At 43.5% G+C, this 19886-nt stretch overlaps 1 protein-coding gene across 1 annotated transcript in view; it reads left to right on the top strand.

Moving 5' to 3' along the window:
• The window catches only part of grm6a (glutamate receptor, metabotropic 6a), a gene marked incomplete at both ends in the record, with an annotated part of 47186 nt that extends 32057 nt beyond the window's left edge, over nt 1-15129 (top strand). The window contains 5 exons of the mRNA XM_080534354.1: nt 55-255; nt 6818-6957; nt 7493-8116; nt 12586-12897; nt 14881-15129. Of these exons, the coding sequence (XP_080390480.1) occupies nt 55-255; nt 6818-6957; nt 7493-8116; nt 12586-12897; nt 14881-15129 (1526 nt within the window). The remainder of the gene's footprint in view (nt 1-54; nt 256-6817; nt 6958-7492; nt 8117-12585; nt 12898-14880) is intronic.
• Nucleotides 15130-19886: the final 4757 nt, after the last annotated feature.

Here is a 19886-nt window from a genome sequence, read left to right as displayed (position 1 = left end):
TGTGCTGTATTCTCCTTCTGTTTCTCTCTCTCTCTCTCTCCCTCTCTCTTCTAGGCGAAGAGAGGATAAGCCGAGACTCTCACTATGAGCAGGAGGGAAAGGTCCAGTTTGTGATCGATGCGGTCTACGCCATGGCCCATGCCATACACAGCATGCACCTGGACCTGTGCCCCGGTGCCACGGGCGTCTGTGACAAGATGGATCCTGTGGAGGGACCTATGCTGCTTAGCTATATCCGTTCTGTGAACTTTAACGGTGAGGGCATTATATGTATTATTATACATTGTATGTACACTAATAGCTTACATTAGTCCCATCCAAATTCTGGCCAAGGCTTGGCGTTTGTGTGGCAAAGGACTGGCCTACTTCTGGATCATCAAATTGTGGTCAATATCTGGCAACTGTACTGCAACCAGATACAGCCCACTTATGGTTGTATTGTGGCCAATATTTGGTTTACTTATGGCAACCATAACAGGCCAATTTATAAACTTAGTGTTGAGTGTGCTGAGATCCAGCCTTATGTGTGGTAACCAGGTCATTGTTGCACTGCTTATACAAAATGTTAACAAAATAATAATAATATGAAGACCTTTAGTACTTGAAGTGAAGAGAAAATTACTAAACAGCATACCATCAAGTCTGCAATCTAAACAAATGCCGAAGCCCCCTACCAAAGAACTATCACCAAGTTACACTGATCTTACATACTACTGCCTTGAGGGGAATCAGGTGTGTTGTGTTGTGTTGGCCACACCTGAGTATAATTGGGTGTCTCCTATAAAAGTGACTGCAGAGGTTTTTCATAATGCAAAACTTATCTTTGATTATCTCAGATGTTGTCAGTCTGTGTTATTTATTGTATGACTGGAAACACTGACAGACTCATTTCATCTGGTGTTAATGAGGGTCATTGTTCCACAGGCAAGCTGTTCAAAACCAGAAGAGATGAGTCGATTTCCCAATGGTCTGTGTAATTCTAAACAATGTTGGGTTGGGATGTCACTTGGGACTGAGACAATTTCACAGGTGCTTTGAAAACCCAAACCAACAGTTTATCAATTTCAAGATGTATAGCACAGAATTTATCATTAATCTTCTCATTGGGTAGGACTAAATATTGCTATATTGTTCCCAGTAGTGGATCAACATTCCTTATGTAAGGGTTAAGACTAGTCAAGTGAGAGGTGAGATTGAAAAAGCATAGGGTCCCACGCGTGGCAATAACATTCTTGACCATTGTTCCACTCTTTGTCAGAATAGTTACAGAGCGCAGATTGGCCCCTGCCTTCAGCAAACCCCACCAGGCCTCTGTTCTGCTCCTGCTGAGCTCCAGACAGACGCTCAAGCAAGCGTGACCAGTGTTCACTCAGCGCTGGGGTGAGCTTACTCAGGATATGCTTCAGGGATGTTTTGATTGTGTGGATTGGAGTGAGTTCAAAGCCTCCGCTCACAACAACATCAATGTTTTCACTGACTCCGGTCAGGTGTCATCAAGCGTTGTATAGACAACACTGTTCCAACTGTCACAGTACGGTCATTGTCCAACCAAAAAAACATGGATTAAGGGTGACATCCGTGCCTTGCTGAAAGCATGGACCACCGCATTCAATTCTAGGGACTCGAATGTCTACTTGATGTCCCGGTCCAACCTCTGGAAAGCCATCAGCGGCGCCAAGTGGAATTACAGGGATCAGATTGAATCTCAGTACCAAGGCTCTGTGTATTATTATTACGGACCATAAAGGGAGACCAAGCAGTTTGGACACTGACGCTTCGCTCCCCGATGAGCTTCCCCTTTATTGCACATATGTTTTTTATGGATTGGACTGTTACAATTTCTTTAGCTGTGTAGTTGTATTGAGTTAATATCAATGTCTGGTCTTCATTGGTAATTCCAAAAAATGTAATGTGCTAAAATGTAATGTGAATAGCTGCGATGGAAATATGTTGAATTAAAAATGTGTTGATGTGTTGAATTCTTATTCCCCCACTGGATCTGATGAAAATGATCGTGATATTGCACTAATATCTGCCAGGTCATCCCATCTTTCTAAATTGAAGTGACAATAATATAATATATTATACTATATCCCATGTTTCTCTTCAACACAGTTGGTAAACCTACACAGAACCAGTCGACTTCAGAGAGAGCACATCCATCCTGTTTTAGTAGTTCTGATTTCATTAACTTTCTTTTTTATTATTATCAGACTGAAGAGAGACAGAATAAATATGGCTACCCCTCAATATACATACCCCACTGATGCCTCATCTCTGCAGACACACCATGAACCAGTCTGTGAATTCACCCATGACTAGACCCATAAACCAGGAGGAACTTTTTAAACTCGTCACCTCCTCCAAGACATCTACCTGCATTCTTGACCTCATTACTACCAAGCTAATTAAAGAACTCCTCCCAGTGCTTGGTGATCCTATTTTGAAAATGATTAATGCTTCCCTCTCCCTGTGTGCCAAGCTGCTTTAAACTGGCCGTCATTAGCCCCTTCTGCAAAAGCCTAGTCTTGACCCAAGTGACCTGAAGAACTGAAAACCAATTTAGAATGTTCCATTCCTATCCAAATTACTTAGGGTTAGGGTTAGGGTTAAACGATCCTAGCCCAGCAGTTGACACATTTTCCAACACCCTATAATCTGGTTTTAGACCCTGTCATTCAATAGAAATGGAACTAGATTAAGTTGTAAATGATATATGACTTGCAGCTGATAGCAGTTCTGTTTCATGTCTGGTCCTTCTGGACCTCAGTGCCGCTTTTGATACAGTTGGTCACCAGATTCCCTTGTCGAGATTAGGAGACTACGATGGCCTTTGTGGTGATGCACTTTCCTGGTTCCGTTCATATTTAACTGACAGACATCAATGAGTTCAGCTCGAGGACCAGGCCTCTGAACGGTACATGGTTACCTGTGGTGTTCTGCAAGGCTCTGTCCTGGGACCCTTATCTTTTTCAATGTGCATGACATTTCACTACTATGCTTCAAAGCAAATATGAGACACCTCATATCAGGTAAACATTTAAAGTAGACGACTGCAATGTTGTGGCAAATGATAATGTTAAGGATTTTGGTGTCATCCTTGAGCCTGAACTCATATTCAATGCACACATCAAAAACACATCCAGAGCTGTGGATGTCAAGGATTTTGTATCGTTTCATGACGCAGAGTAATAGATTCATGCCTTCATAACATCACAAACCAGATTTCAAGGTCTTGCTTTTAACTAGTGCTGTCAATCACCTTACCTTAGTTTTGATAATTTCTGAATAAGATTATAATCTCTTCATTTGCAGAGTAAAAAAGTCTCAGGAAGTGCTTGGCTTTGCCCACAACGTCCATAATGAATTGCAGACTTAATTAGCAGACAACCACATAAAGAACAGTTATAAAGTAATGTCTGCTAAAAAAGTAAACAGCTTTCCTGTAAATTGTTTGCAAAGTAACATCTCACCCAAATGAATGCTACAGTGAGTGGACCTATTTAAGAAACTGAATGCCATAGTGTCTCTGAAGAGTACTTTCAATAAACATTATTGTACACAGACAGTAGCAGGTTGTATTGCTCGTTTAAACAGCTGTTATTGTTATACTTAGCACTATTAGCATATATAGTCCATGAACAACAGTCTTTTAAGCTACAAGTTGAGCTTCACAACTGGTTTGTAACACCAGACCTTGTCGCTGGCAGACCTGTTCTGGACCTAACCACCGTAGTGGGAAGGACAGCTGGCTGTGTCTCAGAACACTGTCTGTCTTTTGAACCTAGCTCAGAGCTGGCTAGCTAGCTAGCTCTCTACTCCAGTCATCAATTATTCACCAACTCCTACCGTTAGGTTGTCGCCTCTGTTGTTATTGAAGCTAGTGTCGCTGTCCCATAGGATATTCCTGGTCCAAATAAACATATGAAGCCTTCATTCTACCATGCTATAAGGAAAAAAGGTGTGTGTCAATTTGTGGCAGACAGGATGTCTGCTAGGTGTGCTAATTCACAAAGGACCCAGAAGACTTATAAAGTGGTATCAGATGGGTCAGGCAATTCCTTTGACTCCCAAGCATAGAGAGTGATTCATAGAGAGTGATTCACGTCTAAACATAATGTAAACATCATAAGTGGTCACAAATGTAAACAACGACTGTCATCATTATTACAACCCAGTATACAAATCAGTCTGTCCTGAAACCCCTCTACATTGCTCTCTGCGTTTGCCTTAGCATATCAATAGAACTTGGTCATATGATTAATTTGCGTTAATTAATAAATACATGTTAACGCGTGAAGGTTTCCAGATTAATTGCGAGCGTTAACGCGTTATCATTGACAGCCCTACTTTCAACTTATCAAGCATTAAACGGTCTTGCACCTGATTATTTCGTAGACCTGATCAAACCCTACCAAACCACTCACACCCTCAGATCCAAAGATGCTGGACTGCTTGATCCCCCGCATAAAAGGGATTACAGGTGGAGGCAGGGCTTGTTTCTATCAAACCCCACTGTGAAATACCTTGCCTCCCCTTGTGAGGGGGTCTGAGACATTTACCTCACCTTTTTAGCTCTGCATACGGTTGCCATAGCAACTCTCCCTCCCCCAGTACCGTTGTCATTATTTCACTGTGTTAATAGTGTTTTATTCCATAATATATATATGATTCTATAATATATATTATTCTATAATATATTATTGTTTTTATATGATACAATTTGATTTGATATTCATAAGACACACAGGTCAAATGTCAGTTTCTCCACCCCAAACATGCAGTTGGCACAATGGCTGACATGTTTAAAAAGAAAAGACCAAACATTTTGATTGGTTGCCGATATGGGGACCAAAGCTTCTGTCCTCATATCGGCAACCAATAAAAATGTTTGGGCTTTTCTTTTGAAACACAGAACTACATTTCAACGTTGTTGAGAATCACAACACAAACTCGCTAGTCAAGCTAAAATACTGCAACGCAATGGATTTGGTGAGTAATCCCCCACTGCTACCTAGTTAACTATAACACTACTATACATTGTTAGCAGGCTCACAAAACAAGCTGTGTTAGTTGACTAGCGATGTGTCATTGATTTTCAACAACGCGGAAATGTATTCAAAATGTATCCAAATTTTTCGAAAAAGAAAAGTCTGATCATTACATCAGATTATATTGCACTGTCAATGGAGACCTAGTCATTGAAGATGCTTTTCAGTCTATGTCGGCTTAGTCTAGGTCTTTATGAGTCCACATGGTTTCCGTATGATTACTCAAACATCCGTCCATCTTTGCATTGATCCTTACACACAGTAGAATTGTAATTGAAGAGTAATCGAGTATTATTGACAGAAGGTAAGTTGGTGATGTTGGTGTTTCTCTCAGGAATCTGTTCAGGAAGGAAGTGGCTTGGCCGGTTAGATGAATCGTTGTGTTTGATGGAGATACACATTGGACATCCTACACAGTACTTCTCTTTCCGAAAATACATCTCTCTAATCCACCCCCAACGCAGAGTCTCCAATGCCTATCTCCAGGCACACAACCCCTCTCCTCCTCTCTTCCTATCTCCCCCTCTCCTCCTCCCCACTGTCCTCCCTCCTCCTCCTCTTCATCTCAGGAAATATAACACTCCCCCGCCCCCCACTGTGACTGCTTTTTCTCAGCAGGAAAGCTTTCTATGAAAAACAGTCCCATTTAGACCGTCCCCTTTGTGCCCATGCCCATGTCTCTGTCGTCTCTTGAACACACTCTGTGATGGAACGCCTGAGGGGAGCCAACTGAACAAGCAATACGCATTACTGCTGAGAACCTGCTAAGTCCTTATTTTCAAGGAAGCGTATCTAATCAGGCTGTCCTCCCTTACCTCTTAAAGGACTGAGAATCTCTAGTGACTCCTGGGTCCTGCTCACCGTTCATCATACACTTCAGTAGAGTACACATCCACATTTTTACTGAAAATTGTCAAGCAAGTAGTGGGCGAAGACTGCTGCTTCAGAGCACACACAGTAATTCCATTTAGCTAATGATTATTCAACAGTTACTCATCCTTTGGAGATAAGGGACGATGCTAATGTCGATTTCCTGTTTGCCGCCTACGTTTAATGTTTTAATATCTGAGAGAGTACATCTGTCTATAAAGTGTTTCTTATTATGAACCAACTGTGTAGAAATTAAAAGAAAATATCTCGTTAGTTGTGGGGGTTGTGGGTTATTTCAGAAAACGATACTGTGTGAATGAATAATACATGTCAGCTGTGTAGGTTGAAGGACAGTTGTGTAAAAGGCTCTGAGGAGGAGTCTGCAGTGGGAGTCGTTAGGGTTGTGTTGCGTAAAAGCCGAGATTTCTGTTGGTCTTAATCTGTGTCCAGACAACCGCTCCTGTGGAGAATAGAACTGTGTTCAATCTCCATAACGGCTCCGAAGACGTCAAAATCACTCAAGTCACACTGTGCTCTCACGTCTTACCCTGAGAATTTAATTCCCTCCAATCCTCTTCATCACTTTACCATAAGCAACGCTCCCCTCCGGTTGTCACTTTGTTTACCAAAGCCAGGTGTTTATCTGTTTAACAGAAAGGGAAAAAAAGAACTTTCTCTTTTTTAAAGGATGCAGAGTTATGCACTCTACTTTACCTCTCATAAGCCATGCTTTGCACATGGTGCATACATGATTGATGAAATTAGTTACTGAATGATTTACTTGACAGTCAGTTGAGTATTTTCTTCTTTCCCTCCATTTGATAGATCCTGCATGTTGTGCAATCTCTCCCTAGTGTTTTTGACCCAGTCATCTTTTCATTTGTCTTTCGTTACAGGCAGTGCAGGAACTGGGGTTCTGTTCAATGAGAATGGAGATGCACCAGGACGATATGACATTTTCCAGTACCAGATGTCCAATACCACAAACCCTGGATACAAAGTCATTGGCCAATGGACCAACAACCTGAGACTCAATGTAAATATGCACCTCTTTTTTAAAGGTTATGTTTTCTGAGTGGGGCAGTCCCACTCATATTTGTACATTTTATTAGACAGACACAGTGAAGACAGACAGGAAAGTAAGGAGAAGAAGGGAGAGAGGGTATGTCAGCAGGGTATGGGCCGAATTCAAACCCATGCCGACATGGGCATGTGTGTGCACTGTAGACCATGGTGCTGGACCACTGGACCACCCCGGGCCACAATCTATGCACCTCTATGTCACTTTATGAAGTACATGTCCGGGATGTCACATCCTATATTGACACAGTAGGCGTAAAACCATAGCCCTCTTTTAAACTAGTTTGGTAGTTCCTACATTTTGGCAACCCTCACACTCTATCTCTTCCTCTCTTTCTCTCTCTCTCTCTCTGGCTGTCTCCCTTTCTCTCTACCCTATCTCTTTCTCTCTGTCTCTATCCTTCTTTCTCTCTCCCTCTCTCTTTCTCTGCCTCACTCTTTCGTCTCCTTCTTCCCACCCCCCCACCCCACTCCACCCCTTTCTCCATCAGATGGAGGAGATGCAGTGGTCGGGAGGGGACCGTCAGATCCCAGACTCGGTGTGTAGTTTCCCCTGCAACCCCGGCGAGAGGAAGAAGATGGTGAAGGGCGTCCCGTGCTGTTGGCACTGCGAGCTGTGCGACGGCTACCAGTATCAGTTGGACGAGTTGACCTGCGAGATGTGCCCCTTCGACATGCGGCCCACGCCGAACCGCACTGCCTGCCGGCCCACGCCCATCATCAAGCTGGAGTGGCATTCTCCGTGGGCCATCATCCCCGTGTTCCTGGCCATCCTGGGCATCTTGGCCACGTCCTCCGTGGTCATCACCTTCATCCGCTTCAACGACACGCCCATCGTGCGGGCGTCCGGCCGGGAGCTCAGCTACGTGCTCCTGACGGGCATCTTCCTCATCTACCTCATCACCTTCCTGATGATCGCCGAGCCCGGCGCTGTGGTGTGCGCGTTCCGCAGGCTGCTGCTGGGACTGGGCATGAGCATCACCTACTCGGCCATGTTGACCAAGACCAACCGGATCTACCGGATCTTCGAGCAGGGGAAGAAGTCGGTGTCGCCGCCCAAGTTCATCAGTCCCACCTCCCAGCTGGCCATCACGTTCATCCTGATCTCTGTACAGGTGAGGTTTCTAGAGGGGAGTGGTCGTGGTTTAAAGGCTCCCAGAATCAGCGCACAACAGGCTAACTCTCTCTCGGCTGAGGGTCAGCGCTTCAATTCCAATTCTGTCCGGTCGTCCCTCTCGTCTTGTTTCCCTCCGAATCTTCCGGCTATCTCAATAAAATGTAACAGCAGCTGGTGAAAGCGGGGACAAGTCGGCAAATCAAATCGAATCAAGTTTTATTTGTATCGTGCATTTCTCACAAGATGTGACTCAATGCGCATGATGACAGAGCAAGCAGGCAAAGGTAAAAAACCTGTACACTGTGCAGCCAGGAAAATTCCCTTGCAGCCCTCTACTCATAGAGCGACTACAACCAGTTTGCCTACCAGCACACAGCAGTGGCCCCCAAACCCCCGGCCGCCCCACACACCCAACCCGCCCCACCACTAGCACACCCGGCAACCGACCATATGTTCGGACTTTCATTCAGAAAAATTTAAATACATGTCAAGGTTGTTGAAAATCAACGACACACTCGCTAGTCAAGCCAAAAGATTGCAATGCAATGGATTCGGTGAGTAATCCCCACTACTACCTAGTTAGTGTAGAGTAGTGGGAATTACTCCCTATTGCAACATTTTGATCAGTTGCGGACTTGTTCCACCAGCAGCTGTTTCACCAGCTGCTGTTACTTAATGTGAAAAAAGGAACAAAAAAACTACACTCATGGGATGATGAACCTCGAACTGGACCTAAAGACCAGAGTAAGTTCCCCCGAGATAATGCTTTGACTTTACCTCAGTCAAGCTAACACAGCCTGGTAGCACCCAGTGATCCAGAGTTCGACACCAGTCGTTCACACATATAGACACGTGTGTATATAGAGGTGTCATGTGATGCACTCACTATAAACCTCCCCCTTGCTTTTGAAGATCAAGCTCAATGTATGGATTGATGTGTTGCAGTATATACCAATATGATAATGTAGGGTATAACCTTGTCCTATGTGTGCTTTTTAAGCCTCAAGATCAAGCTCTCTTTTTGACAGCTATTGACAGCAGCGGTACATTCAATATGATCAAGTAAAAAAGATGAATTCCACATATACTGACTTTTTACTCATTTACTTAATCCTCACTGTAACTTGCATCCGGTTAGATGCCAAACTGCGTTTCGTTCGTCTTTGTACTTTGTACTCTGTCCATGACAAAAAGCTGAATCTAATCTAATCTATTCTAAAAAAAAGTATAAACTTCAGATCCACTCGAATTCATATGCTGTCAATCACGAGGTTACCTAAGGGTGGTATTATAACTCCAGATCCACGCACGTAGCTGCACCACTCCCAGCATTTTCATGCGTTGATGTAAATGGGAAATTGTGCGTGAAGATTCGAGTTCGGCTCGCAGATATGGAGCGAGGATTCCACCCTGAATATAAAACCCATGAAGAAAATACAATTTCTATGCCATACGAGGGGTTAAATAGGTCAATGCTCACCACCTGAGATCCAGTGTCAATGTGAATGTAGATAGAATGTCCTCATAGAGGAAGGAGGTATTTAGAGTATAATTCCCAATATGTGATATTACGCGGAAGGGGGGGATACAGTACAGGCATGTGATGCTCGTGGCTGGCATATGAAAAGGCTGTAGCTCTACATCCCCCCAGCCCCCTCATTATTGTGATGTTGACAGTTTTTTTTTCCATAACAGAGAAGCCCTTCATGAAGCATTTGTTGTTAGCATCAAGCAGCATATTGTGAATTAGTCACTGTGTATGTAGAGGGTGGACTGAGGCCAGATTAGGAGAGCTGAGATTGACAGGCGAGACGAGCGTTGGCGTGTCTGTCTGTGTGTGTGTACCTACGGTGCTAACAGATGAATGACTAGCCAGACAGTCAGAGTAGACTAACAGGCAGGCTAACAGACAGACAGACTGACCTAGCCAGACAGACAGGCAGTCAGACAGAGTAGACAAATAAGCAGACAGACAGACAGACAGGCAGGCAGACAGACAGACAGACAGACAGACAGTGTAGACAAACAAGCAGACAGACAGACAGAGTAGAGAAACAGACAGGTAGACTGATAGACAGCGTAGACAAACAGGCAGACAGACACACAGACAGTCAGCCAGACAGACACACAGACAGACAGTCAGCCAGCCAGCCAGACAGACAGACACACAGACAGACAGTCAGCCAGCCAGCCAGACACACACACACACACACACACACACACACACACACACACACACACATACACACACACACACACAGACAGTCAGCCAGCCAGCCGGCCAGCCAGCCAGCCAGACAGACAGACAGACACACAGACAGACACACAGACAGACACACAGACAGACCGACAGGGTAGAGAAACAAACAGGTAGACAGACAGACAGCGTAGACAAACAGACAAAGTAGACGGACATACAGTCAGACAGACAGACAGACAGACCAAGTAGACGGACAGACAGACAACATTGGTGTTCCTGTCTCTGCATACTAGCCAGACAGACACCATCTTCTTCACCACTCACTTGTGACAAGACATCTGCTTACTCCTCTACACATTCTGCTTTTCCCACTACCTCAACATTTACATTTACATTTTTGGCATTCAGCAGACGCCTTTATCCAAAGTGAACTACAACAAATACATTTGACTAAGTAAGTGAATCATCTATCCACCAGTCATAGCAGGAAAAAGTCATCTATGCTCAGGCCTGGAGCCATTGGCAGTCATCGTGCTAGAAGAAGGAAGAATTATTTTTTTGGGACACTGGGGAAACAGTGCAGCGCAACCACAGCTCCTCTCATCCTACCTCCTCAAATAAACTATAAAGCCTTTACCGATGCCTTATAACGCCTTTATAAAGGGTACCTTATATATATATAAAAAACGGTACATGTGGGAAAACTAGGGTTAGGGTTAGGTGCTAGGGTGCTACGGTTAAGGTTAGGGTTAGGATTAGGGGTAGGGGTAGGGGTAGGGGTAGGGGTAGGGTTAGACATGCCAGCATGTACCAAGTGGACGTAGCACCTAACCCTAATCCTAGTTTTCCCACATGTACCGTATTCCCACATGTACCGTAACATATATATATACTGTATATATATATATATATATATACAGAGGGTTCGTCAAAGGCTGCCCCTACAGGGACAAATCAAGTACGCCTTCCACGCCTTCGTCACCTCCCGTCTGGATTATTGCAATGGAGTCCTGTTCGGGGGTTCCCACCAAAGCCCTGGACAGGCTCCAGTATGTGCAGAACGCAGCTGCCAGGGTCCTCACCCACACCAAGCCCTGGCAGCACATCACCCCCACCCTCATTCACCTCCACTGGCTCCCGGTCAAGTCCCGCATCACATACAAAATCCTCCTCCTCACCTACAAATCCCTCGACGCCTGCGCCCCCCAGTAACTAACTGACCTCCTCCCAACACACCCCTTCCCGGAACCTGCGGTCCGCAGACATGGGCCTGCTATCCATCCTCCGCACCAACCTACGGACCTTTGGGGACAGAGCCTTCAACGTAGCCGCACCTACTCTCTGGAACTCCCTCCCCATAGTGATCCGCAACGCCCCCACCCTGGACTCCTTCAAATTAGCCCTGAAAACCCATCTGTTCACCAAGGCCTTTAGCCCCTAGTCAATGTTTCAGTTTTGCTTTGTTTGTTTTCTGTTTTGTCTGTCTGACCATCTTATAATTGTAAAGCGTCCTTGGGTTGTTTGAAAGGCGCTATAGAAATTAAAGTTATTATTATTATTATTATTAAGTACCCTTTATTCTAGGAGTGCAGTCCCCAATGCAACCTCCCTCCAATGATATGTTAACATAACAGATTGTGGCCCCCGGGTTCATTGTGAATGAATGAATGACTTTATTGTCATTGCTACAGTACAGGTACCAAACAACGAAATTAAGGAGGGGTGGCTCCCCTGGTGTTAGGAAAGGGGAAAAAAAACAAAAAAAAAAGGGAAAAAAAAAGGGGAAAAAAATGACAAGAAGGGAAGGAGCTGGTTTACATAAATAAAGGCTATGTACACTATCCACTGTACTATACTGTACAGACAGACGACTAGGGTTGTCATATTGCACAATAGTATTATTCCACATTTATTTAAAGTGTCGCAGTTTGCAGGCTTGAAATGTACATGTTTGTGCCTCAGCACTACACCTGATTTTTTCAGTCCAGCAGCTGCCATCAATCCGTCCAGACTGTCCAGGGCCCAGAACCTAGGTCTTTGCTGTGTTCAGGGCCTGGACGGCCCTTGTTTGTCTGTCTCTACGTGTTTCTGTGTGTTTAAAGGTTCTGTCTCTACATGTGTTTGTGTGTTTAAAGGTTCTGTCTCTACATGTTTCTGTGTGTTTAAAGGTTCTGTCTCTACGTGTTTCTGTGTGTTTAAAGGTTCTGTCTCTACATGTGTTTGTGTGTCTAAAGGTTCTGTCTCTACGTGTTTCTGTGTGTCTAAAGGTTCTAGGAGTGTTTGTGTGGTTCGCCGTGGTCCCCCCCCACACCATCATCGATTACGAGGAGCAGAGGCCTCCCAACCCGGAGCTGGCGCGCGGCGTCCTCAAGTGCGACATGTCTGACCTGTCTCTGATCTGCTGCCTGAGCTACAGCATCGTCCTCATGGTCACGTGCACCGTCTACGCCGTCAAGAGCCGAGGAGTCCCCGAGACCTTCAACGAGGCCAAGCCCATCGGCTTCACCATGTACACCACCTGCATCATCTGGCTGGCCTTCGTGCCCATCTTCTTTGGCACGGCGCAGTCCACCGAGAAGGTAAGGAAGGTTCCGCTGTGGTGTGTCGAAAACAAATTGGAATTCTACTGACTACGTGATGCGGATGGCAAGCTTGTGGCAACAGTCGCTCCGGTCACACTGACTGAGTGAGTTTCTGTTGTCGCACACAGAAGTACCGGGGCGGCTATGGCGCAGGAGGTTAGAGCTGCCGTCTAATGATCGCAAGGTTGGCAGATCGGCGGTTCGAGCCCCGGCTGGCTACATGTCGAAGTGTCCTTGGGCAAGACACTGAACCCCAAATTGCTCCCGGTGAGCGGGCCGGCGCCTTGCATGGTAGCTTGCCGCCATTGGTGTGTGAATGGGTGAATGAGAGGCTGTTGGAAAGCGCTTTGGATAAAGGCGCTATGTAAGTGCAGTCCATTTACCGTTTAGCGCTCACACGTTCCTGCTCACGCTTTCTTCACCTCTGCACTTCTGCGGGAATTTATGCAAAGCGAACAATTGTCGAACGGAGAGAAATTAAGTAGGGAAACCACCTGCTCAGCTTTTGATCATATTTTTGCAGTTTCAAGGCAGACAATATTCAGTTTGAGGCTGTCTTTGATATGGGGATGAGGAGACACAGGGGCGGGGGGGGATGAAACGAGAGGAAAGCTTCATTCCTCTTTATCTTAAAACGACACACTATGACACGCAGACAAAGAGTGTGCTTCCCTAGCAGCATGGGGTTTAGGGGGAGTGTTATTGTGCTTGCAGGCAGATAAGGGGAGTGTGTGTGTGGGCGAGTGGGAACAATGCTTTAGCCATCTTAATAAAGAGGTGTGATGCTACGGAATATGCTATGGAATAAAGAATTAGTGTTAACACTTAGCCTCCTACACCATAGACAGAAACCCATTAGTAGAGACACCCATTAATAGCCCATTATGAATACATAACATGCATACATAGCTATATTGAACATGTCATTTTGTTTGCGATACTGCAGTATTTTGTCTAATTTCTTTGCCTTTTTAGGTCATTGCAGTCAGGAACCAATTAGGAATTCCTCTAACTCTTTAGAAATGATTTGAGACAGAGACATTTGAACCCAACTCTGAAATATAGCAACTTAGGTTTCAACAGTCCGTGACTGAGATGAACTGTATTCTAAACAGTTGAGTGTGTAGATAGAATAATCTCTCTGTCATGTAGGAATTCCCCTGAAACACTTGATAAATTATTATCACGGGGGCCCTTCTCTTCAACAGGGCTGCTTAGGTTTCAAATGCCCATTATTTAGATGTTTTAGTGTCTGTAGCCTGAGAGATTATTATCAGGGGGGTTTCTCTTCTACAGGGCTGCTTGTGTTTCAAAAGCCCATGATTAAGATGTATTATTCTCTATCTTCCTGCTCATGGAATAATCTGCCTGCGATGTCCTGCGTCTCTGAGCCTTTGATGACCTTTTCTGTATTCTGCAGTGTGTAGACAGAGCATAATATAACACTTTTTTGGTGGCTTTGTATTGGCTTTGAACTACAGTGCCCTGCATAAGTAATGGGACATTGAGGGTTTTTCCCCCCTCTTTTCCCTCTATACTCCAAAAATTATTTGAAATCAAACAATTACTGTGAGGTTTTTGGAAGTATATTAATAATATTATTAATAATAATATTATTCTTAGCTTTTACTTGACAGTATTTGTGTGCCATCAAATTTCACAATTTAAAATAAATAAATAATTGTCTTTATACTTAGTCCCCCTATTTCAGGGCACATCATTGTTGTGAACTGTAAGAAACTCTTCTCCTTCATCCACTACTCGCTTCCTACTCAAAACACATTGGAGGAGAAGATCTAGAATCTCCCCCTTAGATGTTCTCCTCCAATGCTTTTCGAGAAGGAAATGAGTGGAGGATTGGTGAGAGGAGGCGAGAATGAGAGTTTCTAACAATTGAGAGCCAGTGTGTAGACAGAAAGACTGGAATATGGGTTCCTACTGTATCTCTGACGGTTTTATTTCTCTGTCCTTGGGCTTCAGATGTTCATCCAGACCACCACCCTGACCGTGTCCATGTCCCTGAGCGCCTGTGTGTCTCTGGGGATGCTCTACATCCCTAAGGTGTACGTCATCCTCTTCCACCCAGAGCAGAACGTCCAGAAGGGGAGGAAGAGGAGCTTCAAGGCTGTGGTCAATGCTGCCACCATGTCCACACGCCTCTCCCAGAAGTCTCCAAACGACAAGCAGAATGGAGAGAGAGCCAAGATCGAGCCTGACAGAACACAGTAGGTCTATCGTGTCTGCCAGAGTTCCCTTGTGAAACTGTAAAAACATTTAAACTCCATGCAACACTGCTTACTTGTAAAAATAATTTGACCACACTCTGAAGAAAATCTCTTGACCGAAACGTGGTGATTTGTGCAAGTAAGCAGTGCATAATATTATACTGTAAGTTGCACACTATCAGGTGTGCATATTTTCTTCAGAGCTGCGTTTTCAAAGAGGTTTCTATCCCAATTGGAGTCACATGGAAAAAAAGATTAATTAATAATTAATAAATGAATGAGTCTCAAATGTCTAACATAGAAGATAAAGGCCAGGGGATAGTACGCCTCTGGAGAGAAACCATATGAATTAATTAAACCTTTATTGCCCCAAGGGGAATTTGTCCCCTTGTCATTAAAACACGTAAACACGTATCAACACTAAAATAGACATCATCATCACCTCATGGGCTTACAGTGGACTACATAAAGTGCATAATAATATAATAATTTAATAATAATATAAAGTGCATAGCAGTGCAGTCAGGTCGACCGCTCCTCGGTAGAAAGGAGGTGATAGCTGTCTTTGATTTGACCCTGGGACATCAGGAATCTACATCCAGATTGTTGGAGAATGTACTCTGTGAAGGGAGGGAAGGAGGGAGGGAGGGAGAGGGGGAGGGAGGGAGGTCCTATGGATGGGAAGGGTTGTCCAGAATTTTCAGGGCAAGGTTTATGGTGTACTGCTTAGTCAGTTGTGGGGTGGTCTTTTGTGGGGTTTGTGTGATTTTGGAGCCTGTTCTGGTCACTTTGTTCAACCTGCCTTTGGCTTGCACAGAGAGGCCACAAACCCTAGCACTGAAAAGGTGACCACATTCTGATTAAAAGTGTTATTGTAAAGTTGTCATAAAGGTGCGTCTGCATTAAAACTCTGCGGTTTTCATTGGAAATAGAGCCACTGGTATTGGGGCTCTGTGGTCGACCGAGACACATCGTGAGCTTAGAATTTCTATCTCCGTTTAGGGTAGTTCAGAGATAACATTTAGTTTTTACATTCCATTATGTTTTGTGAGATGGAACCTTTGTATTTTATGAATTACTAACTAAAAAATGTAAACATTTTAAAAACAACACCACACAGGCATTAATAAACACCTAATGGATCAGATTATGTAAAAAACTAAATTTTGATAAAAAATTGAGATTGAGATAGAACCTTATAATTCTAAAGTCACAACATGTTGGTCTAAAAAGACGGTGTTTTCCACATGGCGTTCCAGCAGTGAGTGCTGTGTCTACTTCAATTTAACTCAAGAGATATACCAAGCGCACACTTGCAATTTGAGTTTTTTGGGGGGTGCGGCGGGGGATAGGGGGGTTCTCAGATATTATGTATTGACTGTCAGCTGTCAGGGATTAAAGCAAAGCAAATACAGTGAACAGAATTTCTAATTATATTAATGAATCATCCTGTTTTAGCATGTAACATATGTGAATCCTTTTGCCTCATGGTAAAGCAAATGTAGGATCCCAATTGAACTTGTTCAATCTTTAGCAGCTCTTAATGTGTATAATACACTTTATATTTATTAGGCGACTTCAACCCTTGTAAGTTGTCTGTTTGAAGTGCCCCATGGCCTCATGCAAAGTTGTTTAGCATTTATCTCGAGATGTATCTGTTCAATAATCCCTTCTACTTCTCTCCTTCCTAAATCTCTGAAAAACCTGTTAGGGTTTATTTCATATGTAAACCTGTTAGGGTTTATTTCATATGTAAACCTGTTAGGGTTTATTTCCACTCCTCCTTTATTGTCAGATCTCACTCCACTTACTGAAGGAACCTTCCAGCAGTTTCAGACCACTAATCTCATAACTGCATTATTATTGGATCTTTGGAACAAAATATTGCTCAGTTAGCATGACATTACTATAATGCACATTAGGAAACTTAAAAAAATAAAATAAAGGTAGACTCACTGTAAAACGATTGGATGCTCTTGTTCGCTCTTGTTCACTACAATATTTGATGAGAGTCTATCTTTGAATATAAATTATGAAAGAAACATACTGTGTATACCTGGAGGTAAATTAAAGAAGCACTGATTCAGCAATGAACCTCCCCTTATCTTCATATTTTAATATCTTTATGAATAAAAAAAAATGCTTTCCCTTCTAATCTATTTGAGAAATGGTTTGACTTTATCAAATCTCTGCAGAGTGCAAGTTGACATTTTGTAAAGATTAAGAATTCACCCTCTTGAAAGATTCATGATGCTCCTCTCAATGCGTTCCTCCTGCAGATGAAACTTTCCACACAGCTTTCTCTACAGTTTCAGAGTCTCACAGTTCGCAACAAACACAGTATTGATTCCTCCATACAAACCATTTTACTCTGTCCGAGGCTTACTTAATCATTTGATTTAGCAGTAACAAGAAACTCATGATACAATCATGATTACTCCACTCTTTAACCTTTGCACTACTGCTGTTTACAATACTACCGTTGCACATACAACATTGTATCACTACCATTGTCATGTTTTTATATCCAAGGGCGTAGGTTTGGTCTCAACATTGGTAGGAACACAACATCGGAATGATGTAATATATGACTTCACTCCGAAGATAATGCGAAGGAGTTCGCTCAAATATTGGTAGGGTTTAGGGTTAGGTTAAAATTATAAGGTTCTATCTCCATTTTTGTCAAAATTGAGTTTTTTACATAATCTGATCCATTAGGTGTTTATTAATGCCTGTGTGGTGTTATTTTTATAAAATGTTGATTTTTTTTTGTTTCTAATAGTAATTAATAAAATACAAAGGTTCCATCTCGTAAAACATAATGGAATGTAAAAACTTTGACGCTGAATATCTCTGAACTATACGGAGCCCCCCTGGGGTCACATGGTAGAAAAAAAAATATTATTTGATGTGTGAATCCGTTCCCTCGGTTTTGTAATTCGTTCCCTTGGTTTAGTAATCCGTTCCCTCTGTTTAGTAATCCGTTCCGTCGGTTTAGTAATTCGTTAGGGTTAGGGTTATGGTTATGGTTAGGGTTAGGGTTAGGCCCTACGAGCCAGAACGATCGCAAGGATTCTAACCCTAACCCTAACCCTAATCCTTGCGATCGTTCTGGCTCGTAGGGCCTAACCCTAACCCTAACCCTAACCCTAACCATAACCCTAACCCTAACGAATGACTAAACTGAGGGAACGGATTACTAAACCGAGGGAACGAATTACAAAACCGAGGGAACGGATTCACACATCAAATTTGTTTTCTTCTACCATGTGACCCCAGGGGGGCTCCGTAGAACTACCCTAAACAGAGATAGAACCTTATCATTCTAAGCTCACGACATGTCCCTACCGTCCATATGCAAACCTACTCCCTTATTTATATCATGTTTTTACGTCACTATTTGCACTTCTGGTTAGATGCTATACCTTGACTGGTAGCAACTGAGCAAGCTGTGCAAGGTTAACAACCTGCTGCTGAACAAGTCAAAGACCCAGGAATTCATCGTAGACTTCAGGAGGAAAAAGTCCGAGATCCAGCCCCTGCTCATCGACGGAGAGAGCGTGGAGAGAGTCTCAACCCTCCGATTCCTGGGACATCACATGCGGGATGACCTGACCTGGAAGGACAACACAAAAGGCACCATCAAGAGGGCACAACAGCGGCTATACACCCTGAGATGCCTCAGGAAAGAACACAACAAGCAGGAGATACTGGTGGCCTTCTACCGCGGCGCAGTGGAGAGCATCCTCACCTACGGCATCTGCAACTGGTTCTACAGCTGCACAACAGCGGAGAGAAATGCGCTACAGAGAGTCGTGAGAACAGCACAGAAGATCACCGGCGCCCCCCTCCCCTCTCTGGAAGAGCTGTACAACACACGCTGTCTCAGGAAGGCCTCCAAGATCTCCAGGGACCCGACCCACCCTGGGCACGTACACTTTATCAGGCTGCCCTCGAAAAGGAGGTACAGGACCCCGGCCGCTAAGACAAACAGACTGAAGAACTGCTTCTACCACAGGGCCGTCAAGGCCCTGAACACAGCAAAAGCCTAAGTTCTGGGCCCAGGACAGTCTGGACGGATTGTATGGCAGCTAGTGCTGAGGCACAAACAAGGTACATTTCAAGCCTGCAAACTGTGACACTTTAAATAACGTGAAAAAATACTTTTGTGCAATATGACAACCCTAGTTGACTATCTGTGCAGTATAGTACAGTGGATTGTGTACATAGCCTTTATTTGTGTAAACCAGCTCCTTACCTTCTTGTGATTTTATTCTTTTTCTAAAAGTTTTTTTTTTTTCCCTTTCCTAACACCAGGGGAGCCACCCCTCCTAAATTTCGTTGTTTGGTACCTGTACTGTAGCAATGACAATAAAGTCCATTCATTCATTCATTCATTCATTCATTCATACTTGTACTCTTCAATGACAATAAAGTTTAATCTAATCTAATTATAACGTAAATAATGGTTATCAGGCTTTAAACATCTTACGAATCAGTCTCCATTCTCTATTCTTCTCAACCTGCAATATGGTTTACTCAAAGTATCTTTTCACTCTATAGAGTTAGTAGTTATTTGTGCTTGTTTATTCTATTATGAAGTGATATCATATCATTGGAGCTATTTTTTAAGAGGAAATTAAATTCTGGTTAATATTTAGGTGGTGAATATTCCAGCTTGTATAAACCTTATCATACAGTGAGTTTGGTACGATGAGTCAATAGCTTTTATTGAGATCATGGATTTTATATCTCTTCCAT

This window comes from Nansenia antarctica (assembly GCF_963989245.1).
Source record: "Nansenia antarctica genome assembly, chromosome: 6".
NCBI classification, from domain to species: domain Eukaryota; kingdom Metazoa; phylum Chordata; class Actinopteri; order Argentiniformes; family Microstomatidae; genus Nansenia; species Nansenia antarctica.
The sequence above is the reverse complement of the archived record's forward strand: the minus strand, read 5'-3'. Positions and strand labels throughout refer to the sequence as shown.